This window comes from Chanos chanos, chromosome 10 (genome assembly GCF_902362185.1).
Source record: "Chanos chanos chromosome 10, fChaCha1.1, whole genome shotgun sequence".
Lineage (NCBI taxonomy): Eukaryota > Metazoa > Chordata > Actinopteri > Gonorynchiformes > Chanidae > Chanos > Chanos chanos.
The window spans coordinates 39,053,905-39,079,798 of record NC_044504.1 but is presented as its reverse complement, the minus strand read 5'-3'; the positions used below and the strand labels follow the sequence as shown (position 1 = coordinate 39,079,798).

The 25,894-nt window shown below is 37.9% G+C and overlaps 1 protein-coding gene across 1 annotated transcript in view; it reads left to right on the top strand.

Annotated features, from left to right (window-relative positions):
* Positions 1-25,894, top strand: part of ttn.2 (titin, tandem duplicate 2) — a 162,249-nt gene that overhangs the window by 42,269 nt on the left and 94,086 nt on the right. Inside the window, exons 49-93 of the mRNA XM_030787650.1 lie at positions 55-336; positions 428-706; positions 798-1,073; positions 1,190-1,468; positions 1,560-1,847; positions 2,225-2,503; positions 2,640-2,921; positions 3,022-3,300; positions 3,409-3,687; positions 3,799-4,077; positions 4,178-4,465; positions 4,576-4,854; positions 5,089-5,370; positions 5,554-5,832; positions 5,935-6,216; positions 6,308-6,586; positions 7,808-8,095; positions 8,240-8,518; positions 8,610-8,888; positions 8,992-9,270; positions 9,366-9,653; positions 9,761-10,048; positions 10,242-10,532; positions 10,744-11,040; positions 11,551-11,667; positions 11,754-12,027; positions 12,134-12,317; positions 13,752-13,835; positions 13,950-14,217; positions 14,312-14,572; positions 14,925-15,134; positions 15,226-15,303; positions 15,392-15,418; positions 15,568-15,624; positions 16,175-16,222; positions 16,569-16,622; positions 16,954-17,025; positions 17,699-17,764; positions 17,925-18,005; positions 18,713-18,967; positions 19,142-19,249; positions 19,501-19,818; positions 20,068-20,163; positions 21,666-22,301; positions 22,505-22,600. Of these exons, the coding sequence (XP_030643510.1) occupies positions 55-336; positions 428-706; positions 798-1,073; positions 1,190-1,468; positions 1,560-1,847; positions 2,225-2,503; positions 2,640-2,921; positions 3,022-3,300; positions 3,409-3,687; positions 3,799-4,077; positions 4,178-4,465; positions 4,576-4,854; positions 5,089-5,370; positions 5,554-5,832; positions 5,935-6,216; positions 6,308-6,586; positions 7,808-8,095; positions 8,240-8,518; positions 8,610-8,888; positions 8,992-9,270; positions 9,366-9,653; positions 9,761-10,048; positions 10,242-10,532; positions 10,744-11,040; positions 11,551-11,667; positions 11,754-12,027; positions 12,134-12,317; positions 13,752-13,835; positions 13,950-14,217; positions 14,312-14,572; positions 14,925-15,134; positions 15,226-15,303; positions 15,392-15,418; positions 15,568-15,624; positions 16,175-16,222; positions 16,569-16,622; positions 16,954-17,025; positions 17,699-17,764; positions 17,925-18,005; positions 18,713-18,967; positions 19,142-19,249; positions 19,501-19,818; positions 20,068-20,163; positions 21,666-22,301; positions 22,505-22,600 (10,170 nt within the window). The remainder of the gene's footprint in view (positions 1-54; positions 337-427; positions 707-797; positions 1,074-1,189; positions 1,469-1,559; positions 1,848-2,224; positions 2,504-2,639; positions 2,922-3,021; positions 3,301-3,408; positions 3,688-3,798; positions 4,078-4,177; positions 4,466-4,575; positions 4,855-5,088; positions 5,371-5,553; positions 5,833-5,934; positions 6,217-6,307; positions 6,587-7,807; positions 8,096-8,239; positions 8,519-8,609; positions 8,889-8,991; positions 9,271-9,365; positions 9,654-9,760; positions 10,049-10,241; positions 10,533-10,743; positions 11,041-11,550; positions 11,668-11,753; positions 12,028-12,133; positions 12,318-13,751; positions 13,836-13,949; positions 14,218-14,311; positions 14,573-14,924; positions 15,135-15,225; positions 15,304-15,391; positions 15,419-15,567; positions 15,625-16,174; positions 16,223-16,568; positions 16,623-16,953; positions 17,026-17,698; positions 17,765-17,924; positions 18,006-18,712; positions 18,968-19,141; positions 19,250-19,500; positions 19,819-20,067; positions 20,164-21,665; positions 22,302-22,504; positions 22,601-25,894) is intronic.

Genomic DNA, 25,894 nt, shown 5'->3' with positions numbered 1-25,894 from the left:
GCCAAATGCATGATTTATTTTACTCTTTTAATGATGCTCATTCTTTTTCTTTAGAGCCGCCAAAGTTTGCGATGAAGCTTGACATGGCAACATTAGTGATGAATGGGAATGATGTTGTTTTGGAGTGTAAAGTAACTGGCAGTCCAGAGATCAGCATTTCATGGTTTAAAAATGAAACTAAAATCTCTTCAGACGACAAATTTCAAATGACCTTCACCGACTCAGTTGCTACTCTGAAAATATCCACTTGTAATGTTGATGACAGTGGGGATTATATTTGTGTAGCGTCTAATGATGCCGGTAGTGATCGATGTAGCTGTGCTGTTACAGTCAAAGGTGTGTTTCTGCTTTTTCACTTTCATAACTTTATGAAAGTCATAACTTCTAGATTGTCCCAATTTACGTTAATCTCACCTCTTTGTTTTAGAACCTCCACTTTTTACCAAGTCGTTCGACTCGAAAGAAGTTGTGAAAGGCTCTGATGTTCTGTTGGAGGGAACAGTATCAGGCTCAGCTCCATTTGAAATATCCTGTTTCAAAGATGCAAAACTGATTAGAAATGACAGGAGGCACAATTTAAGCATAACAAATAACATAGTCACACTCCAGGTTCTCAAATTTGAACCAGGAGACATTGGAAAGTATCAGTGTGTCGTGGAAAATGCAGTAGGAAAGACCTCGTGTGACTGTGAAGTGACACTGATAGGTTAGTAAGACAGTAACATAAGTAAACTGAGCAAATATTATCGATGCTGTACATCGTAATCACCTGCCTGGTGCCGGTTTTCTCTCAATAGAGCCACCATCATTTGTGCAGAAGATAGAAAACACCAATATCATCCTTGGCAGTGCTGTCACGATGCGCTGCGTTCTTAAAGGATCATTACCGATGACGGTAACATGGATGAAAGATGACCATGAAGTTAAAGATGAACGTATACAGGTTTCGTTTCAAGACAGAACAGCAGAACTGCATATTTCATGTGTCCAGTTAAAAGATGGTGGAAAGTACACTTGCCAGGCACAGAACGATGCAGGTAGCCAGAAATGTACAGCTTCGCTGGCAGTCAAAGGTTTGTCCTGACTCCTGATCATATACAGATACAAAAATGATGAATATATACCTCTTTAGGTTATGGTTCTACTGTATAGTCACATAATTCATAATATATTGTATTCTTGATTGCAGAGCCCGCTAACATCATAGAGCAGGCTAAATCAATCAGTGTGACAGCAGGTGATCCTGCGACACTTGAATGCAGATTCTCAGGCACAAAAGTCCTCAGAGCCCAGTGGCTGAAGGATGGAAAGGAGTTGACTTCTGGCAAAAAATATAAAGTGCAGAGTACTGACAAAAGCTCTATATTAAAAATCCTTTCTACTGAGAAGAGTGATGGTGGCGAGTATACATTCAAGGTTTCGAATGATGCTGGAAGCAGCAGTTGTGAAGCTGTTGTTACAGTTTTGGGTTAGTACATTCGGAGAAAGTTTTAAGCCTTTTATAATCATGTCAATATTATGTTTATTGACTCACATCAATACCACTTTTATTGTGACAGATCAAATAATCAAACCATCTTTCACGAGAAAATTGAAGAAAATGGAGGGCATCAAAGGGTCGTTTGCTCAGTTGGAGTGCCTGGTGTCTGGATCTCTGCCCATAAATATCAGCTGGTATAAAGAGAATAAGGAGATACAGGCAGATGAGAAGCACAAGTGTACCTTTTTTGAAAATGCAGCATCCCTGGAAGTCAGTCATCTTGATAGTTCTGATAGTGGCAGTTACACCTGCATTGCCAAAAACCAAGCAGGGTCTGACCAGTGTTCTGGTGTATTATTTGTAAAAGGTTTGGATTTTCTTTTTGCAGATTTTACCTTGATCATGCTATTTTACTGTGAGTTAGGTCTGTGTGGTGGCATGGTTTGTAAGTCTGTAATTCCTTACAAGATTAAGATGATTTATAATTAATTAATTGATTATAAGATTAAGAGCAAGACAGTTAATACAATTCATTGTTGAATTTGTCATTCAGTTAAGGGCTAAGAATAATAGGCAGTCGAGGCCTTGGCATTGTGATTGAATGCTACATGTAGGGGTTGAGATAATAGCAGTGAGCAGTAGCAGTGGCTAATGTTTGTTTGGAATTTCAGATGATATACAGAGCAAAGCAATTGTGCATAAATTGAATTGTAAACGTATAACACACTTTCTCTTCATGCACAGAACCTCCCATAATAATAGAGAAGCCAGAGTCACAGGATGTCATACCTGGATCAAAAGTACGTTTTAATGTACTTGTTTCTGGTACACCACCATTAAACATCAAGTGGTTCAAAGATACAAAAGAAGTTGTATCAGGAGTTGACTGTGCAGTTCAGAAAGATGACTCGTCCAGCTCCCTTGAACTGTTTTTTGCCAAGCCGTCAGACTCTGGAAACTATGTCTGTGAAATAAGTAATGATGTTGGGTCAGATCTTTGCCAAGCAGCACTTTTTGTAAAAGGTTATTTCTTTAATCTTTTAATCTGTTCAAACATTGTCTCACATCATTTATTTTTTAATTGACAATTTGAGCATTTCTTTCTGATTTTTTTTTTTTTTCACTTACTCGTTTTTTTTTTTTTTTTAATAATGTTCAGAACCTCCAAAATTCACTCGAAAGCCTGAGAAAACTTCAGTGGTGAAACCTGGCCAAAATGTTGTCTTTGAATGCCAAGTTGTCGGCACGCCTGAGATAGATATTTATTGGTTCAGAGATGGGAATGAAATAAGCCCCAGTGACAAGCATAAGATGACGTTTTCTAACTCCTTGGCGTGCCTGGCGATATGTGGTGCAGACATCAAAGACAGCGGAGTATACTACTGTGAAGCTCGTAATGAGGCTGGTAGTGAGAGCTGTAGTATGGAACTCAAGGTTAAAGGTCAGTAAAACCAGTTTTATGAAACAGTGAGTGAATCTTTGTGAGTGTATTTGGGAGTTGATGTAGCTCCTTTTAACAGTAGATATTTGATATGTTTCAGAGCCACCAGTTATTGACAAGCCGTTATCACCTATTGAGGTTGTGGAGGGCTCGAATGCTTCTTTCGAATGTAAAGTTCTTGGTACTGCTCCATTTGATATTACCTGGCACAAGGATTCGAAGGAGCTAAAGTCGAGCTCAAAGTATATATTCTCGCAGAAAAATGGAACTTTAACTCTAGAAGTGCAGAAATGTGATGCTCTCGACGTTGGTGAATACAAGTGCACTGTTACCAATGAAGTTGGAAGTTGCTCCTGTTTCACTATGCTTTGCATAAAAGGTTGAGGCAACATTTTGTTTTTTATTTTAAATATATATGCTGTAACAGTTTTTTTTTCTTAACACAAGCCTAATAATTAGTTAATTATTTTTTCACAATTTTCAATAGAACCACCATCGTTTGTCGAGAAGATTCAGAACATTACCACAGTGCTGGGAAATATGGCTGAGTTTAAGTGTGTTGTGAGAGGGTCTCCTCCACTGTCCATACAATGGCAGAAGGATGAAACCTGGATCTTGGAAGATTCTAAAATTGAGAAGAAATTTGAGAATAATGTTGCCTCTTTGAAGGTTCCTGTGTGTGAGTCTAGCCACAGCGGAAGATACATGTGTCAAGTTGTCAATGAGGCAGGACAAGAGAAATGCTTTGCTACTCTGTTGGTGCAAGGTTGGTTATTGTATTTCTCTGACATGATCTCTCAGTAGTAAAATTGAGTCCTTTGTTCTTTTATGGCAGTGTTGTGTTTGAAATATATTAATATTCTCCTTCAAATCTTAGAACCACCCCAGATTATTGAGAAGCCAGAGGTTGTAAATGTCACGGCTGGAGATCCAGTCACCTTTCAGTGCAAGGTAGCAGGCACTCCTGAGCTCAAAGTGAAGTGGACAAAAGATGGCAGAGAGATAATGCCCTCTAGACAGCACAGCCTCAGCTTTGGCAATAATGTCAGTTGTCTCAAGATTCAGTCAGCGCAGATGGAAGACGGAGGAAATTATCTGTTTGAGGTTTCCAACCACATTGATGTCTGTCAGTGCAAAGTTACGCTGGTTGTCCTAGGTTAGTGCGGATTTTAATTGGATGAATAAATTTCCTATTCTGATGTTGTACTACAGAGAGGAATGCTTATTATTCTCATCATCCTTTGCCTCAACAACAGAACAAATAATCCCACCATCCTTCATCAAGCCATTGAAGGGGACTGAGGAGATTTTGGGGTCCTTGGTGCGAATAGAATGCAAAATATCAGGCTCTCTTCCAATTTCTGTGGAGTGGTTAAAAGACGGTAATAAACTGTCTGGTCGAATGAAGCATAAACTTGTGCAGGATGACAATAATGTGTCACTGGAAATTGAACGTTTAGAGAAAGCAGATGCTGGAATCTACACTTGCAAACTTACAAACAAAGCGGGAAGTTGTGAGTGCAGCGGAGCGCTGACGGTGAAAGGTCTGAATTTCATGATGTATCATGGTACATTGCCTTTTTTTAAAGATTTAGTACAGGTGGGTGGGGCTGTCTAACAGGATTTTACTTTTTCTCTTCTTTAAACATTTTAGAGCCGCCAAGCTTTGTTGAAACGCCGGAATCCCAGGCTGTCATACCCAATTCCACTGTTCGATTTAAATGTACCTTTAAAGGAACGCCTCCTTTCACAGTGAAATGGTTCAGAGGGGAAACTGAACTTATAACTGGACCATCATGCTTTATTGGCCTCGAGGGCCTTTCTTGCTTTGTAGATCTTTATTCTGTTGGAACTGCACATACTGGAGTCTATACTTGCCAAATTAGCAATGATGCTGGCACTGCAAGATGTGCTGCAGACTTATTAGTGAAAGGTTGGAATTTCCTCTTTTAAACAAACCAATCAACTTCATCTTCATAAAGCTCTTCCATCAATATGCTTGCTCAGTGCTGCCTGTTTATTGCTTATTTGCTTTTAACCATCATCTTGCTCTTCATCCTCAAAGTTTTCATCAGTATCTCACCCTCTTCTCCTCTTGTGTTATCTTTTACCCTTAATTATGTGTTTTGTCTCCTTTTTCTGACAAATACTGATTCTGACTTTGCAGAGCCTCCAGATTTTATACAGAAAATCCCAGCCACAAAGTGTGTGAAGCTGAGCGAGTCACTACGTCTTGAATGCAAAGTTACGGGAACACCTCCACTGAGAATAACCTGGTTCAAAAATGACGCCATAATTCCCGATGGAAACAATGTGAGAACATCATTTGATGACTCTGTGGCAGTCCTTGAGATATTAAGCACTAGCTTTGAGGATGATGGAGTCTACACTTGTGAAGCACAGAATGATGCTGGAACCAAGAGCTGTAGTTCGACTATCACAGTCAAAGGTTAGCCACAGCTTTGTGTACAGTTGTGTACTCATACCTTCTTCACTTTCACTTCCTTATCTTTTGCTTTGCAAATTAATGAAGCTTTCTTGGTTCCATATGTATTTGAATGATGTGATCAATGTTGTTTTACATTGTATTAATTAATTATATATTCATTTGAATATCATGTTATATGTTTAGAACCACCATCTTTCTGCAAAGTCCCTTCACCTGTTGAGGGACTAAAAGGGAAAGACTCTAGTCTGAACTGTGAGCTGAAGGGGACAGCACCGTTTGACGTAATCTGGTTAAAAGACAACAAGCAGTTAAAAGAAAGTAGAAAGTACAAGTTTGTGTATGAAGGATACTCAGCCACTCTTCACATCCTTGGCTTGGAGGCATCTGATGCTGGTGAATATGTGTGTAAAGCCTCTAACAGTGTAGGAAGTGAATCGTGCCATGGAACAGTAAAACTAAGAGGTTAGTAAGACATAAACAAGACAGTTGAGTCACTGTTACCTCTCTTAGTTTGACAGAATCATCTAACATGATTTTGATTTAAAACTTTTCCTCGTTATTCAGAACCACCAGTTTTTGTGAAGAAATTGTCCAATCTGACATCTGTTTCTGGTGAGGAGGTCACTCTTATGGCTTCTGTCAAAGGCTCTCAGCCAATCACTGTGTCTTGGATTCAAGACCAAGACCACATTCTCAGAGATGGTGACAATAGGAAAATCACATTTGAGAACAACCAGGCTACTCTAACTATCTTTAAAGCTGACTCAACAACTGCTGGGAAATACACCTGTCAGCTTAAAAATGATGCTGGGGTGGCTGAATGCAGGGCTAACCTAACAGTTCTAGGTTTGTAGAATTCTATGTATATTTTCATATTGTACAATGTAACTTTATCCAGTTCAAAACACATTAATGTATGATTCTTACAAATTTTCAGAACCTGCTGCTATTGTGGACAAAACAGAGTCTTTCAGTGTAACTGCAGGTGATACTGCATCGATGGAATGCACAGTGTCTGGTACACCAGAGCTTAAACCAAAGTGGTTTAAGGATGGTGTAGAGCTCTCCTCTGGCAGGAAATACAAAATCACTTTCTCAAAAATGATATCTACTCTTAAAGTTTTATCGGCAGAGAGAGGGGATACAGGAGAATACACATTTGAGGTCAAGAATGATGTTGGCAGCGATAGCTGCAAAATGCATCTCACTGTTTTAGGTAGGTGGACCTACATACATTAGTTCATAAAGTAGGGATGCCCCGATCAAGTTTTTTTTGCCCCCGATCCCGATCCAAGTCGTTTAATATTGAGTATCTGCCGATACCAAGTCCCGATCCAATACTTGTATTTTCCTAGGTTGCACAGCGCATGTTTCAAGTACATTAAAATTATTAAAACCAATTCAATGTATATGCTTGGCAACTGAATAGCAAATGCATTAAGAAAAAATAACAAAGTAAACCTTTTTGTAAAACTCCGGTAGAGCAGTGTCTGAAATGTAGTGTCGAGAGCGTAAGGTGTACTGTGGGAGTTATACCAGAAAATATACATAAGCGTTCGATATTATTTAATCTTACAATAATTCAAGTGGTTAAGCTGTCTAACTGTCAGATACGTAGATACTATTTCTGAAGACCTCTTTTTTGTATGCTATCGTTATCAATCCTTAGCGTTAGTTAAGCGACTGTATTGCTCTCTGTGGTCGTTAGTTTAGGCTAACTTGCATACATCACATACAGCTAAAGCGTTAGGTTTTTCAATTTTGAAATTATACCTTGGTTGTTATTAGTAGCGTTGAGGATTAATGTTGTCGGAGTATGCTGACCTAAAAAAATGTTCAAATTTAAAAGTTAAAAGAAAACCCGTTCGCCTCAATTTGCCGACTTTGAATACACCTCTGTATTCACTACCACATGGGCTGGTCGATTAATTCAATTACCCTCTCAGTAATCTTTTTGGCCTTGTCGCTGTCTCAAGGAAATTTCTCTCTTCTTTTAAAAGTATATCCTCCAATGTGTGTTGCTTCGGAGCAGCCTTTGCCTGTGTTACCTGAGTGAACTCACTGTATTCCGCTGAGTGTTTATTTTTTAGATGCCGTATCAAAGTGGTAGTAGCCTACTGAACGCAGCTCAGCATTGCAAACGTTACAAGTGGCTGTTGGACTGCTTTCGTTTCCCAATTTAAAACATATCCGCACTGCAGCCGCGTCCTGCCACAAATTATGCTCTCGGTTTACGACACCTGTGTGACAGCTGACGTAAAACAAAGGATCGGGCTTAGGGTCAGGCTCAGTAAAGCCGATACCGATCGGTTAAAAAAATTCCTTGATCGGCCCCGATACCGATATTTGAGGTCAGATCGGGACATCCCTATCTTAAAGTACCTATGTACTAATATTAATATCTAATCCAATGAACCTCTCGTATCTTTTTAAACAGATAAAATCATCCCTCCCACGTTCTCAAGAAAACTGAAAGACACTCACAGCATTGTTGGTAAAATTGGTGAATTGGATTGTAAAGTCTCTGGTTCTTCACCTTTTACCATATCTTGGTATCATGATGGTGAGGAAATCACCAGCGGGCCAAATTATGAGATTGCTTTCAGTGAGAACACCTGTACTCTTAAAGTGCCCACTCTTAAGCTCTCAGACTCAGGAATGTACAAATGCAAAGCTGTAAACCAAGCTGGGGCAGCAGAGACGTCCGCCTCACTCATTGTGAAAGGTCAGTGTCAGATCGTTACACATCGTCAGATTTTTTTTTTTTTTTTCTTAATAGAATGTCATCAGAATTTATTTTTATTTTTCTGAGAAATGGCAGTTGTTTCCGTGGTTCTGAAAGGTGTCCATTATAATTTATATGCTATAGAACCTCCTTCATTTGTGACACCGCCCCAGCCGCTGGAGGCACTGCCAGGCACAAATGTCACTTTTACAGCAACTGTCAAAGGAAGTGCTCCACTGAGACTGAAATGGTTCCGAGGCAGTAAAGAAATCGTGTCTGGGAAGGGCTGTGAAATTGCTTTAAGAGGAGACATGGCAACTTTGGAGCTTTATAAAATTGACAAGTCACATGCTGGGGAGTATACATGCCAGATTATTAATGATGCAGGAAAGGAAAGCTGCCCTGTGAATCTGTTTGTAAAAGGTCGGTTGATTTTTTCTGCTGCTGAAATATCTTCCTGTTTTTCCAGTGTTAATGTGTTTTGTCTCATGAGTGTTTTTATTGCTTTACTCAGAACCTGCATGCTTTGTAAAGAAACTGAAGAACCTTTCTGTTGAAATGGGCAAATCGCTGATACTTGAATGCACATATACTGGAAGCCCTAAAATTCTTGTGAAATGGCACAAGGATGGCCAGGAGATCTTTTCATCTTATAAATACAACATTACCACCACGGAGCGCTCCTGCATCCTGGAGTGTCTAAACAGTGATAAAGATTCTGCAGGAAATTACTCTTGTGAAGTTTCCAATGATGCTGGAAGTGATACTTGCAGTGCCAGTGTGTCCATTTTAGGTTGGTTTAAAACTTTATCTGTCTGCCTGTTTGTCTGTCTGTTGTTTATTCACAATCATGTGTTTTCATTTGTAATATTGACAGTATGAATTTGTTACTCTAGAACCTCCATACTTTATTGAACATTTGGAGCCAATGGAAGTTACTGCTGGTGATGCAGTGTGCTTGAAGTGTCAGATTGGGGGCACTCCAGAGATAAAAGTATCTTGGTTTAAAGCTGATGGGAAAATAAGATCCACTGCCACCTGCAGAATGGAGTACTCCAAAGGGGTTGCCTGTCTGAAATTAAGTAAAGCCTCAAAATCTGATATTGGTGAATATACGTGCAAAGCTGAAAACAGTATTGGATCTGCCTCTTCCAGCTGCCAGTTAAATGTGCAAGGTGATGCCTAATTCTTTTAAATGCACTCTTTTTGCATGTTCATATAACCATTGTTCTAACCAATGTACCTGTGTTTACAAACTCTTCCTTTTCAGAGGTCAAAACACCTCCATCTTTTCCCAAAAAAATTACTAGTATTCAGCAAACTGAAGGGCAGCCAGTCCAGTTTGAGTGTCGTGTTGCAGGATCGTCTCCAATGGAGGTCTCTTGGATGAAAGATGGCAAATCTTTGAAAGATGATTCAGAGTACACAATGACTTTTGATGATAATTCTGCAGTTTTAAGAATTGCTAAAGGTGAAATGAGACACTCTGGGGAGTACACATGTGTTGCAACAAACAGTGTGGGAACTGCTTCTTGTAGAGCCAAGCTCACACTTCAAGGTGTGTTGAATTGCTGTGTATTCTTTTTGATTTTCCATTCTTTTCATGTCCTTTTGTTCTGTTGATGTAACGTCTGTGAAACTGTCATGTTTTATTCAACTTTCCAGAGCCAAGATATCCCCCTGTCTTTGATAAAAAACTTATGCCATTGGAGGTTACAGTTGGAGATAGTGTGGAAATGGAATGTCACATGACTGGATCTTTACCAATAAAAGTCACTTGGTCAAAGGATCACAAAGATATCCGTACAGGGGGAAATTACAAGATATCCTGTGTGGATAATACTCCACGTTTGACTATTCTGAAAGCAGATAAAGCAGATTCTGGCCGCTACTTTTGCCATGCTAGTAATGATGTGGGAAAGGATTCTTGTTCCACTGAAATTTCTGTGAAAGGTATTTGGTATTGTGTCTGCGTTGTTTTGGCTCTGATGTCTGAACTTTCTGTTTCTTAAAAAAACAAAAAACAAAAAAAAAACCTTACAATGTGCTTTGGCTTAATAACTGTCCTTACAGCTGTTAAGTTTTGTATAGAAAAGTTTGTACACAGATATATGTTTAACATTGTACTCCTCTTTTGTTCTCTTAGAACGCAAAGTACCGCCAGCTTTCATCAAAAAGCCTCCAGAGACTATTGAGGACACAGAGGGCAAGCTGATGAAGATTGAGACTCGTGTATCAGGGTCACAGCCCATAAATGTCAGCTGGTTCAAAGATAGCAATGAAATCTACAGCTCTGACAACTATGATATATCATTCAAAAACAATGTGGCTGTGTTGTGTCTCAAGAATCCACGGCTCTCAGATAGTGGTACATACACATGCAAAGCCAGTAATGAAGCCGGTGAAGCTTCCTGTCAAGTGCGGGTGCACGTCACAGGTACACTGCTCTCTTATGAGTCTGTACTCTTTTTATGTGACATAAATACAGGCACTACCTGATACGGGGCTACATATTTGAAAAAAATATTACATCAAAATATTAACATAATGTTTTACTGAATAGTTACTGATACGAAGCTTTTTTGCTGAGATATGAATACTGTATCATGCTTATAGTTCATGCAAATGTACAATTGTTCAAAATGCAGAGCACAAGACACCCCCAACCTTTGACTTGCCCTTGAAACCTGCAACTGTGAATGAAGGTGAGAAATTGAGCCTAAGCTGCCATGTCCGTGGCTCACCCCCTCTGAAGATTCAGTGGATGAAGGACAGAAGAGAATTGTCATCATCTGCCAACACCAAGATTACCTTTGTTGATGGCACTGCCACTTTGGAGATTGTTCATGTGGCAAAAACAGATGCAGGAGACTATCTGTGCAAAGCAACCAATGAAGCTGGTAGTGAATTCTGCAAGTCCAAAGTGACTGTAAAAGGTACAGAAAGTATCTGAATTAGAGGAGAAATATCTTATATACACAGCATCCCTCAAAGCTATGTGTTTTGTACAGTGTCCAACAGTTTTTCCTGTTTGTTTGTTTATTTGTTTTTCTGCTTCAGCCTTCTCTTAGCAACATAAAATCTCATATTTAATGGTGTAAATGTCTCAGCTTTATAGTAATGCCTTTCATTCTTAATACAATATCTTCAAGTTAATGAAAATGGCCAAGAGACATTTTTGTTCTTGCAATGAATTGTGTAAGTACACATAGCTCTTTTAAAATGTAATCTCGTCTTCTGTGTCAAAATGTGTTGTACTCTTCGACTTCTTTCAGTCTTCATTTATGTTTTCTTGATCCAGGTACATTACCTAGATGTTTTTTCAGGTCTACTAAGTATGATGACAAAAGAAGAATGGAAAGAGTTTTAAAGAATTGAAAGTGTTTTTTGAAAATGGTCTTTATATTTTCATTTTGAACAGTGATTTGACTTTTTTTTTTTTTAATTTCAATTAGAAAAAGCCGCAGCAGTCCAAAAACCTGCTGAGGCTGCCCCGGCAGCACCTCAGCCAGTAAAGAAACTTGACAACTTGTTCTTCATTGAAGAGCCTAAGAGTGCACATGTAACTGAGAGTGAGTATTACTCTTTAATATTATCAAGCTCAGATTTCTTAGTCAATGAAAAAGGAAGTAATTTCATATTTTATTCTGACTTACAGAGGGCACAGCCACTTTCATTGCCAAAGTTGGGGGAGACCCTATTCCCAATGTGAAATGGATGAAGGGTAAATGGAGACAGATCACTCATGGTGGTCGTGTCATCATTGAACAAAAAGGCCAAGAGGCCAAGCTGGAGATCAAAGAGGTGACCAAGTCTGACTCTGGACAGTACAGATGTGTTGCATCTAATAAACATGGAGAAATTGAGTGCAGCACTGACTTGCATGTTGAAGAAAAGAAGGAGATGACACCTGAGGTGGTGAAACTGAAGAAGTAAGTGTTCTGTTTGAGGTTCTTCGGAATTATTAAAACGTTTAAACAAATCATACTGGAGCATTTTTAAAAAGGCTAAAATCGTAATCTTAACTGTTTTGTGCAGGACACCATCGAAGCAGAAAAGTCCAAAGGAGGACAAAGACATTGACATTGTAGAGTTGCTGAGAAATGTTGACCCTAAAGAATATGAAAAATATGCTCGTATGTATGGAATCACTGACTACAGAGGACTTCTTCAGGCAATAGAATTTCTGAAGAAGGAGAGAGAAGAGGAAACTGGAAGACCGGTGAGACTGATTGCTTTTGAGCAGTGTTGGGGATAACGCGTTACAAAGTAACGTGTTACTGTAATGTTATTACTTTGCTCTATAACAGAATAAAGCATTACAGTTCAAATTTCGGTAATCACGTTACAGTTACTGGATTATTGAAATGCCCTTTACTGTGTTACACACGCCATTTCAAAAGAATGTTTTTTGTGCTGAATATTTAAATTTAACTAATAAAATGGATAGTTCCAGTCCTGGGTGCTAACTGGTTAATGCAGTGCACCAGTGATGTTAAAATACATGAACAGAAGATAGTTACAGAAGCAGCTATGGCACGATACACACATTCACCTTGATTGTGTATCTATGATATGACTACCTATTGTTTCTAGGAGAGATTGGGTCCTTGACAGTCGCTCCCGTTAAATGGGGCTACAACTGGTTAGTTAGGTAGCTAGCAAGGTTTGCTATGTTTGAGAAAATCTGAAAGTAATATGGAAAGCTTTAATGTTACTTTTAATCACAAAGTACAGATAACACAGCTGTCGGCTGATAATGATACCAAAACGTATTACTAGCTACCTCAGAAACAATGTAGTTAACCACTATAGTTGTCATCAGGTGGCTAAGCTGTAAAATGTTAAAAACTTATACTAAATTAAATTATTTCTGTTAAAAAATACAGTTCTGGAATCTCACATGGTTTCTATTTTTTGTCACCGGTCAAACGTGAACCCATGGACGAGGCCACACTTTACAGTTATTTTAGAGCAGCTAAGGAAAATGAAGTAATGAAAGGACTGTGATGTTTGTCCTTGTATTTTTCTGTGGTAAAATTGGGGAATTTGTTGTTTTAGAGAGTAACTCAAAAGTAAAGTAATGAGTAGTGTAATTACTTTTCAAAAGGAGTGACGAGTAAAGTAATCCCATTACAATTTAAAGAAGTAATTGGTAACTTGGTGACTGGTAATCACTTTTTTTGAGTAACTACCCCAACAATGCATTTGAGATACTATATTAATCCCTGAGGGGAAATTCGGACTCTGCATTTAACCCATTCGAGCAGTGAACACACACACACACTAGCAGAAGTGAGCAGTGAGCACACACATACCCGGAGCAGTTGGCAGCCGAGTTTGTCCTATGTGATGCCTGACTTATTGGTCATACAGACCTTGTGAAAAGTCCAATTAAGTGACCAGATGTTCAGAATGATTGTTGTACAATTTACTAAATCCCTTTTACTTTATTTCAGTTTTGTTTTGCTTTTTTCAAGCAGTGAATCTGTGTGGGTGTTGAAGTCTTAAAGTGCTCATGAGCACAGGAACTCAAACTGCCATTTTTCTTCATATTCTGTGAATCATTATTTCAGAAAATGCCTCATCATTCTTAACTGATCTTTTTCCCATAATGTGTGAGCAGATTAATTACTCTCTACATTTTCTCCAACAGGAAGTGGAACGTGGAGGAAGAGTGTCTGAGGAGGACGTGGACAGTTATGTGCTTGAATTACAGAAGAGACTGGAGCAGACTGAGGTTTGACCATATATCATATGGATATTGAACATTATGGAGGATGCAGTAATCATTTCCACAAGATAATCATATGTATATGCATAGGTCTAATAATGCTTTATTCTTTAATTGCAGCCTGTTACTCTAATCAAGGACATCGCAGACCAAACAACAACTGCCACAAAGGAGGCAGTTTTTGAATGTGAGATCAAGATAAACTATCCAGAGATCACACTTTCTTGGTACAAGGGAACACAAAAACTTGACAACAGTGACAAATATGAGATCAGAATCGTGGGAGACCGGCATATTTTGAAGATCAAGGATTGTCAGTCAAGAGACCAGGGCAATTATCGTGTTGTCTGCGGCCCACATATCTCTAGTGCCAAACTCACAGTTATTGGTACGTGACTACACCTTTGTAGTTAGATGTTTACATGGCTGTTCGGATTTCAGTTGGCGTATTTCTGATGAGTGGTTCATATTTTTGTCCACAGAAGCTGAAGTGGAAAAGCCTTTGCGGGATGTTGCTGGTAAGGAAGGCCAAACCTGTACACTGACTTGCCAGTTCTCTATACCTAATGTAAAGGCCAAGTGGTTTAAAAATGGAAAGATGTTAGAGCCTCAGAGCAGATATACATTTACTGTGGACAATAATATTCAGAGGCTTTATATAAAAGATGTTAGACCTGAAGACCAAGGACAGTACTCCTGCAAATATGAGAACCTTGAATCAACCGCAAGTCTTTGGGTTGAAGGTTTGTATGCATTAGATAATTTTCCATTCTTGGTTTAAATGTAGCCTACCTACTAACCTCTTCTACCATCATCTGTGGTCAAATCTTTCTCACTTCTTGACGTCTGACCTCCGTTTTTCATCGCTAGTTCTATTTCTGTATATTCATATTAGTTTTTTTTACCTGTCGCTCTCCGTTTTTATTTTCTGGAATAAGTTTCATCATTTTTTTTGGTAAATGGCATGGGTGTACAAACACGTTTGTTTGCTTTTTTTTTTTTTTTGATAAAATTAAAGTCCTTCGTTGTCTTTCATTTGTGCCATTGTCTAGAGGCACTGTTCCTATTCAACAACTTTGCATTATTCCTTTTTAGCTGAGCAAATTCATTTCACCAAACGCATCCAGAATATTGTGGTGAGAGAACGCCAGTCTGCCACTTTTGAATGTGAAGTGTCCTTTGACAATGCAATTGTAACATGGTACAAGGACACATGGGAACTTAAAGAGAGTTCAAAATATAACTTCAGAAGTGAAGGCCGGCGCCACTTTATGATCATCCACAACGTAAATTCTGATGATGAAGGTGTGTAGAGTTGAATCACGTGGCATTTAATATTTTCGTCTCCTTATTATAAAAACAAAGAACCAAATTAACCTGATTAATGATCCTTTAGGCGTGTACTCAGTGATTGTGAGATTGGAACCCAGGGGTGAAGCTAAAAGCACAGCTGAACTTTACCTGTCAGGCAAAGGTCGGTACCGTTGTCCGCTAGTTAGCTTTTTCTGAGATGCGTTACTAGTCCGAATTAGTTCATAACATTATTTTACCTCATTTCACAGAAATTGATGTAGGAAGGGTACCATATGGTAAGTACTGTGTTTTCACAAAACCCATAAACTATTAACTGGTAATGAGAACGTTTGAAATGCATCACAATTCTAACCAATACTGGACAGAAAATATGTCATATTGGGCCAGAAAATTCAAACCAGGAATCATATTTAATGTCCTTCAGATATACCTGATTCATCTATACAAGTGCCTGAGGCCCCATCAGCATTCACCATAGAAGGTAGGAATGGTAATTAGGACTTTATTTTGACAGGCTCAACACTGTTGTGGAGCAGCTCTCAGCTGAAATATATTAAGCACAGTCATGTCAGGTTAGCTAGTTTTAATGAGCTACACTGATTTTACAGGCAGTTATGAAGTTGGTTGAACGAGCAGGCTAACAATCATGACAGTCACATAGACAGCCAGTTCATTCTTAAAGCCTTGTTTGACATTACAAGTCAGAATGTGAAAATGCATTTTATAACGGAAAAACATATTGTTTGACAGACACCAGTGATAATTACATTTAAAAGTAAACAGTGATGATTGAATAGTTAAGGGAAACATATAAAGTCTTGTCTTTGGGATAAGACACCTCCTATGATAAACCCCATGATAACATGATTTTTGGTGTGAGTTGGAAAGCAGCATTTTCTCCACCATTCACGAATGCCAATGTCACTTTATAGCTTTTAAGGTTTTCAAAACAGAGCAATGAAGCTTATTTTTAAGCAAACAAGTTCTAAAACAAAAAGGTAGTCATTCTTTAATTCGTTGTTTTCAAAAAGCTGAGTCTTCTGGTGAATACCACTATGAAGAGAAGATGGAAATACAAGGTACACTGCACATGGTCATAAAACAACTACTCCCCATGTTTTTGTGTCTCGCTCACTGAAAGTTTCTGGAGTAATGCCATTATATATAACAAGAATTCATCTTCTAATATTCCATCCATCTTGTTGTTTCAAAAGGATTGATTAACATGATCCCATGAACTTACCAGAAACCATGTGTGTTTTTCTCACATCTTGTGTGCATTTTTGCCAAGTCACATGTGATCATTACCAACAAAATAACAACATAATGACACTGGATCATTTTTTTTTTTTTTTTTTTTTACTGTTTTTTGAAAATTTTTTGTTTTTTCTTTAAACTTTCTCTTGGACTATTGCCATTTATTAGAATATGCAAGCTGGACAGAGGAGAGAGTAATAGAGGAAATCACTACAACTGAAGGTATCATTCAGATTTTGGCTCTCTGGTTACCCCTTTTTTAAATTCACCAGAGTACTAACCCTCTTTTCATTCAGTCTTGTCTCACTGAAGTTCATTTTTGTTTGTCCAGTGGACGTACCATTCCATTGTTCTGTATGTTTGTGTCATATTTTCAGCTGTTTTGTGAATATATTTGTTTTACGTGTTTGTGTTTGTTATATAGTTGTCTGACTTCCTTATCAAATATTTGTATCTTTGTATTTTCATGTAAATGTTTTATGTCACACGTCTTCACATCACCAGTTATGTAAGTTAACAATATGCATTATAGCTCCTTTTTTTATCTTGTCAGCTATAAGGGTCCCTGTCGATGAGCCTGTCCAGAGAAAAACACTTGAGATGAGAGAGGAGGCTCCGACTAAAGGTAGTGAAGGAGAGGCAAGATCGTGGCTGTTCATTGCTTTCAGCTGTGCTGGCAAATATATTAACTATTTTAATAATATTTGTGTTTTTGTGTGAATTTCCTTTGTTACCTGTCCACTTTAATTTTTTTCATGAATTGCATGCTAGTGTTGCCATCGCGGATTAACAGGGTATTGCTTTTCCTTCATGTCCCTAGATTCTTACTGTTTTAGCTGCACTGGCAAACAGGCTGACAATCTTAATCATATTTGTGTGTGTGTGTGTGTGTGTGTGTGTGTGTGTGTGTGTGTGTGTGTGCGCGTCTGTTTGTGTGTGTATGTATGTTTATGTGTGTGCATATGTGTAAATTATTCCTTCCCCATTTCCATGTTCTGTACTGTTGCAGTATAAGTGCCCATTTTTACTTTGTGTACTGGTTATGAATGTCTCTGTGTCTCATGATAACATTATTGATTCTTGTTGTTGTCTGTGTCATCCCATTCCATTCTTTGAAATTCGTAAATGTTAGTAACACATTTTTGTGTTTACATGTGTTGTGCTTCTTCAGCCCTTCCCTAATTCTCATGCATGTATCTTCTCAAAAAAGAAAAAAGAAAAAAAAAACCAAAAAAGCAAAAAAAAGAACAGCTTGTTCAGTTTATATAAAAATGTCACTGTTTTCTAAATTCTTGAAGTTCCGGAAGTACATGAGGACAAGCCTTATAGACCAGTTGAACAGGAAGCAGAAAAACCATCTAAAGGTATAGAAATTGCAGTGTTTGTTCTGTGTAGGACATTTATGTCTCATGGTGTATGTGTTATGCATTCATTTATATTCAATATAATTAACATTCTGTCGCAGCTATGACTATTTATGTGCATATAGCTTTGCAATTTACCTGAATTCACAATATTTTCAAGTACCTGAAGCTAAGAAACCTGTGGAAGAAAAGGTCACTGTCAAAAAAATAGCAGAACCTGAGGAGCTTCCAGCACCTAAAGGTACGGCACGGTTACGTGTCCATCTTTTTTTTTTGTTGTTTTTATTTAGGCTTGATATCTTTGCTTCGGCATCTCATAAACTGCCTTTTTCATTTGTGATATTTGAATGTTGTCTTGTTTGTCCTGCAACAAGTTTTCATTAAATCTGTTAAATTTGCTCTTTTTCAAATCTCTCTTGTAAAATCTTGAAAAACAAACAAACACAAAACCATGAAGATGTGCCAGTTCTGAAGCCAGCTCCACCTGCTCCTGAAACAGGTATTAATAGTCTCTGTTCATTTGGGTACACATGTGATGACTTAAATATGATGTTTAATATATGACTTTTTAAAAGTAATAATAGGTTTGTTCTCACAATTTCTTGTCTTAGTGTCTGGTGTGTCTTGTGAGTCTACTCAATCTTCCTTTAAAACATTCATAGACTACAGTTAATATGTGTTTGTCAGTTATAGACTACAGTTGTAAATGTTTGTGCTGTTGGTCATAATATTGTAACATTGTCATTTGTTCAACCCTGACTTGTTACTGAAGTAGAAACTACTTCTTCTTGAACTGCTCTTAATTCCTTCAAGATTTTTGCAGTAACTAACAGAAATGTGTCTGTATTGCTTGAATTGTGCCACAACCCCCACCCTCTGTGGCTCCAGCGCCTAAACCACAAGTACCACAAGAGCCAAAAGTGGTGCCTGTGGCCGAACCTAAGCCAGAACCTAAACCAACACCTGAACCCAAAGTTGAGCCCAAGCCAACACCTGAACCCAAAGTTGAGCCCAAGCCAACACCTGAACCCAAAGTTGAGCCCAAGCCAAGACCTGAACCCAAAGTCGAACCCAAACCAACACCTGAACCCAAAGTTGAACCCAAGCCAACTCCTGAACCCAAAGTTGAGCCCAAGCCGAGACCTGAGCCTAAAGTTGAACCCAAACCAACACCTGAACCCAAAGTTGAACCTCCAGCCAAAGGTACTGTTTGTCTGACTTTTAAACTGTTTTGTGTATCCAAAGTCCGCTTGTTTTGTCAGTCTTTGTTTTATGTTTGTCTTGCTTCTCCATCGTTGTGGTGTATTGTTAGTTTGTCATTATGCCATTATTCATGAATATCATGTGGATAAAGGACATTTTGAATGTTCCTTTAAGTTCCCCCGGCTGAAAAGAAACCTTCAGTGCCTGAACCAACCAAGCCCAAACTGCCTGAAAAACTAGATCAAGCTCCTGCAGCTCCAAAGGAGGTTGCCCCACAGAAAGGTATAGGTTCATCTTGCTGTATGTCCCATGTGTCTGTCAAGTTTTGATGTTTTGCAGGCTCATTCTTAATAAGAAATTTGAAATTACTGTGAAAAATATGTGTGGTTTTGTGTGTGATGTATTAAAATAATGAATGTGGTGTAAATCTCTGTTAACACATTCCGTTTGTTTGTGGTCAGTCTCTTATTCTGTCTGTATCTTGAACCCTTGCATGTTTATCCATTGTTCTTCATTTGAATGTTCTTTGAAAGTCCAAGAAGCTCCAGAGAAACTAATTCTACCTCCAGAAGAAATCACCACTGTACCTCCAAAAAAGGTCAAAGAAGAAGTGGTACCTAAAAAGGAGGAGATTCCTCACATTCCTAAAAAAGAAGTTAAAGATGAAATACCACCAAAGAAGAAGGAGGTTATTCCTCCTCCCAAAGAAGAAGATATAGTTCCCAAAAAGAAAGAAGTTATGCCCGCTCCTAAAGAGGAAGTAGTGCCCAAAAAGAAAGACATTATACCCACTCCTAAAGAAGACAAAGAGGACATAGTGCCTAAAAAGAAAGTCATTGCTCCTATAGAAGGTATAGTGACACGACATTTACTTCTGCAGTAGGATTTTGTGTGCATCTTGTTTTGTTGTCTGTTTGTGTGATGTCTTTGTCTTTGTGTTTCACTGTGAACTTTCACTTTCTGCATCTCTGTGTTTCTCAATGTTCTTCTCAAATGTCTTGGCACTCGTTAGAGTGTTTTCTTCCATATGTATCTATTTGGACTCTCTTAAATATTTCTTCTTAAGTTAGTGTTTAATATATAATAAATATTCTCTTAAGTTCCCGTGGATTCTAAACCATTGGACGTCCAAAAAACCGAACCACCAAGAATACCAGATGCAGCTCTTACTCTGAAGGAGAGTGCCAAACCCAAAGGTATTGTATGTAAGACTTTGTTGACATAAAGGGTGTGCCTCTTTATACTCTTAATGAAACTCTTTCGATATGGATTGAATTCTTCAACTGTCACCAGAATTTCATTTAAACAGACAGTGTGTAAATGTGAAGTTATTGAGATGTAACCTTGGTCTACAGTCTTGTGTTAGTACCTTTTGTCTTGAAATTCATTTTCTTTCCACATCTTTATGTCTTGAAAGTGACTGAAGCTAAACAAGTAAAAGAACCATCAAGGAAAATTCCACTGCCTTCTGAAATTATAGAGGAGGATATTATCTCAGCCAAAGGTACATATCAAATAAGAGCTCATCGGGCAGCTCCTTCTTGTCAGTTGGTGATTCGTCTTACAATTATCACTCAACTGAGTGATTTGAGCTGATCTGTAGAGGACATCATCCTCATGCAATGCTCAACATATTTGTGGTGGATTAGATTGTACAGTAATGTTGGAGTCTTCATCCCCCATGGCAAGAAAAGAAAAAAAAAATCAAATCACATTGCTAATTTGTGAGGATCTTGTCATTTTTCTTCTCCTCTATTATTGTTAATTTCATTTGTAGCCCATTCACTCAACTGCAAATGGACTCATTTGTGCTTAGGGGAAAAAGGCAAATAATTATGTTCTGCAGCAAAACTTTTAAACTGTAAATATCAGGAAACCAGATGCTGTAATATCTCACAAGTAAAGGAATAAGTAATAATTTTAATCAGTATTACTATTGTAAAAAATAATATAGTTTCCTTCAGCATTGTAATATATTCCTTTGCAATTGCACTTAATTTTTTGAAGTATTTATCTTAAACTGACTTGTTCGTTAAAGAGCCTTTTTGTTACCCTCAGCCCAGAGAATATATTTCCTTCAGTTTCCTTTAACTGATGCTACCTGTCAAAGCAAGAGATCATCAAAGAGTAGCACTTTAAACCCATTGCACTCTTTGATTGCTTTACTGATCATCAAAGTTATACTTGAGGCTTATGTACTCAAAATATATTCTTGCATCATATGTCAAGTTTAAAATCATGTTTAACATGTGTTGCACAGTATACTGCAGTCGTGCCCTATTCAAATACAAAACTATCTTTGTTTTCTGAAGTCATCTTCCTGTCTACTACTTTATGGTGCATACCATTAAATACATGTTAGATGTTCTGTGGTACACCATTCCCTGCAGAGATAAACAATTTAAATATTTAGTCTCTGCCAAATTAAAAAGAAATCTTTAAGAGACCATTGTTTTATTATATGTTTGCAGTTAGTGAGAGAAGATAAATTAGTACAGCAGAGTGGAACATACACTTAGAAAACAGTATGATTCTATGTGCAGAACTCAAAAGCAATCAATATTAGTGTGGCGCTAATCTCTACCAAGTCATTCTGTTTTGGGGTCAGTTTGTGTGTTTGTGGTCAGTCTCTTATGCTGTCTGAACCTTGAACCCTTGAGAGTTAACCATTGTTCTACATTTGAATGTTCTTTGAAAGTCCAAGAAGCTCCAGAGAAACTAATTCTACCTCCAGAAGAAATCACTACTGTACCTCCAAAAAAGGTCAAAGAAGAAGTGGTACCTAAAAAGGAGGAGATTCCTCACATTCCTAAAAAGGAAGTTAAAGATGAAATACCACCGAAGAAGAAGGAGGTTATTCCTCCTCCTAAAGAAGAAGATATAGTTCCCAAAAAGAAAGAAGTTATGCCCGCTCCTAAAGAGGAAGTAGTGCCCAAAAAGAAAGAACTTATACCTACTCCTAAAGAGGACATAGTGCCTAAAAAGAAAGACGTTATACCCACTCCTCAAAAAGACATAGTGCCTAAAAAGAAAGAAGTTATACCTATTCCTAAAGAAGACAAAGAGGACATAGTGCCCAAAAAGAAAGACGTTATACCCACTCCTAAAGAAGACATAGTGCCTAAAGAGAAAGAAGTTATACCTATTCCTAAAGAAGAAACAGTGCCCAAAAAGAAAGAAATGATACCTACTCCCACAGAAGACAAAGAGGACATAGTGCCTAAGAAGAAAGACATTATACCTACTCCTAAAGAGGACAAAAAAGTTATAGCCACTACTAAAGAAGACGAAGAGGTTGTAGTAACAAAAAAGAAACTAATTGCTCCTACTGAAGGTATAGTTTTTGCATGCATCTTGTTTTTTTTATGTCTATATTTGTTGTGTCATTATGTCTTTGTTTCATTCTTGACCACTGCTCTTCCAGCTCTTCAACTCTTTACACTCAAAAGAGTGTTTTCTTTCATATATGTCTCTCTGGAATCTCTTAAATATTTCTTTTCAAATTAGTTTTTAATATATAATAAATATTCTCTTAAGTCCCCGTGGATTCTAAACCACTGGACGTCCAAAAAACCGAACCACCAAGAATACCAGATGCAGCTCTTACTCTGAAGGACAGTGCCAAACCCAAAGGTATTATTGTATATAAGAATTTGTTGACATAAAGGGTGTGCTTCTTTATACTCTTATTGAACCAACCTCTGTGGATTGAATTCTTCAACTCTCCATATGAAGCTCTGGAGATGTCTACAGTCTTGTGTTAGTACCTTTTGTCTTGAAATTCATTTTCTTTCCACATCTTTATGTCTTGAAAGTGACTGAAGCTAAACAAGTAAAAGAACCATCAAGGAAAATTCCACTGCCTTCTGAAATTATAGAGGAGGATATTATCTCAGCCAAAGGTACATATCAAGTAACGACTTGTCAGGCAGCTTCTGCTTGTCAGTTGGTGATTTGTCTTACAATTATCACTCAACTGAGTGATTTGAGCTGATCTATAGAGGACATCATCATCCTCATGCAATGCTCAACATATTTGTGGCAGATTAGATTGTACAGTAATCTTGGAGTCTGTTGTAGGTAAAGAACACAACACGCTTCATCTCCCACGGCAAGAAAAAAAAAAAGATCAAATCACATTGCTAATTTGAGAGGATCTCGTCATTTTTCTTCTTCTCTATTATTGTTAATTTCATAGGTAACCCGTTCACTCAACTGCAAATATCAATTTTTGTTTAGTGAAAAAAATAACTATTGGGTGCTCATGCTAAGCAAGAATATGAAAACATAGTCATCAGAAATACAGCTGTGCTTGCATCCCATGACTACAAAAATATGCAATACATTATTATTATAATTATTATTCTTATAAACAGGTTTTGATATATTACCCTTTTACATTTTAATTTGATTTATGCCATGTGGTTTAGATAACATTCACACTTAAACACTGAAGTTCATACTTAAATATTCCATTTGTTGGATGAGTCTTTATCTAAAATGGACCTGTTCTTTGAAGAACCTGATGTTACCTTGAGGCAAGAGAAAATATTTCCTGCTGCGGTATCTTCTGTAACTGATACTACACTTCAAAGCAAAGGCTCAACCGAAAGAGGTAACTGAAATCCTGGATCTTATCCCCATTGTGCACCAAGAGTATTTTATTGAGCACGAAAATTATACCTCAAACTTCACTTTAAAGCCGCTCTTGCGTCTCATGTCTATTTTAAAAATCCATACAAATTGTGCTGTATAGTATACTATTATAGAATAATACTACAGTTTTCTTACATTGCTTGTAGTCACATGCAAACTTTGTGTTGTCATCCTCTTTGCTACAACTTATTGATGCAAGTTATTAAATGCACATCAGATCTTCAAGAATCCACCATTCACTGCAGAGATGAAGTTAAGTCTTCAGTACCCCAGAAGATGCCAGTTTTACACCTTGAGACAGAGAGCATATCTCTCATAGAGGAAACTTCCCCTCTTGTAGATCTTTTAAGTATAGACACAGAGGTGTCCAGTGTAAGAAAAGATATACCTTACACAGGCAAATCACAGGTTTTGAAATCGGACTTGGGAGATACTCCTCCGATAAAATATTTCGTCCAGAAGAATGAGAATCGTGTTGAGAAACAAGGAGTTGTTGACAAACATGTTCCAGAGACTGAAGAAGTAATCAAGAGATGTTCATCATCTCAGATAGGACTGGCTGATTCTGGAAAAGTGGAAGATATCTCACCACTGTATGCACATCCTTGTGAAGAACATATGCCTGTGAAAGAAGAAGTTCCTTTTCAAAGTCCTGACGGATCTTCAAAAAAGAGTTCTGAGGGACTTGATCTGGACGAAGCTGATACTACACCTGAGTCAAGGGAGAAGTATACTACGTCAACAGTTGTGTTAACAGATAGCCCCACCCTTGATGAAACTTCACATGTAAAAATGGACTCAGTGACTGGCATACTTGATGAAGCCCAAATGCAAAATGTCTCACCTAAAATAACTCCAGTTGCACTGGTGAGACAGAAAATGAAAGAAACTCCCATTCTTCAAAGGCAGATCCAATCCAAAAGTGAGGATGATGAAACCACTAAGGATATAACAGTCAGTACTGATAAAATGACATTGAGGAAGCAGAAAATAGCTGCAGAATTACTCAAAGGAGAGATACTATCAAGGCTGACTGAATCTCCAACTAAAGTTCTTTCTCTTGAAAAAATGTCACCACACAAATCAGTTACTTGTCATACAGAAGACACTAGTGTACAAGCAGAGTTCATACCCTCACACACAGAATCAGAGGTGACTGAGCAGGATGAATTTAATACTGAATCATTGTTACCAGGAAGTAGAAGAGGAGATATTCATATTAAAAAAGAAATTCCCCAACTTAATCTTGAAGCTGCTTCAAATAATGTCGCTACTCACCACAAAGTAGAAGTCACAGAGCTATCTGAGGAGGCATTTCCACTTAAGAGAGCTGAGACTGAAACAGCATGGACTTGTGTCCTGCAAGAGAAAAATGTTATATCAAGAGAGCCCACACATGAAGCCAGTGAAGCCTGTAGAACTGGCCAGATATTCCCAAGAAATGACCCTGCACAAGGATGTGAGGTTGCTGCTAAGAATGAAATGTCCTTTGAAGATGTTCCTGCACTGGTATCAGCAAGGTCTCTCGGAAAAAATGAAAATGCCTTTGAAAATATCAAGCTTGAAAGAGTAAAACTAATTCCAGAGGGAGATAAACATGTCGACAAGAATGACAGACATTCTTTTGAAAGTAAAGCAACCACCCTAAGTTTCGGACCTTCTGAAAAGGATGTTAAACCAAGTCAGGAAGACAGTGTTCCAAAAGCAGTACCTTTGAGAGGTATTTAGAAGCAATGCTTTGTTGTGTTTCGTCCTCTCAAGCATCCTCTTCCTTTTGAAAGAGCACTCCCATTTATTTTTTGGTTTTGGGACTGAGGTCCACATCTTGTTTGTATCATTATATTCCATGCCCACAGCAGGAAAATTACTGCACATTATTTCAGACACTCATGCAGTCTTGCCTGTCACCTGCTGTGTTATGTCTGCTGTATATCACAAACATCTTAAAACACACCTTCATGAATTGCCACAATACATTTGTGTTTGTCTGTCTGATTGTCTGATCATTGTTCATTTTTTGGTGTCATGATGTTTAATTTTTAGAGAATTTCAAATACATGAGACTGTGTCCGCTTTTAGGAAGCCATCTTAATTGAAAAACAATAACCTCTTAATAAGAAAACACGTTTTGTACTTTTGCAATTTTAAAATAAATTCTTCTGTATTACATTGAAGTGAGTGAACCAGAGAAAGCAGTGACTCCAGAAAAGAAGCAGGTTTCAGTAAAGGAAGTGATTCCTGCTCCAAAAGGTACAAGAGCCTCTCTTGGCA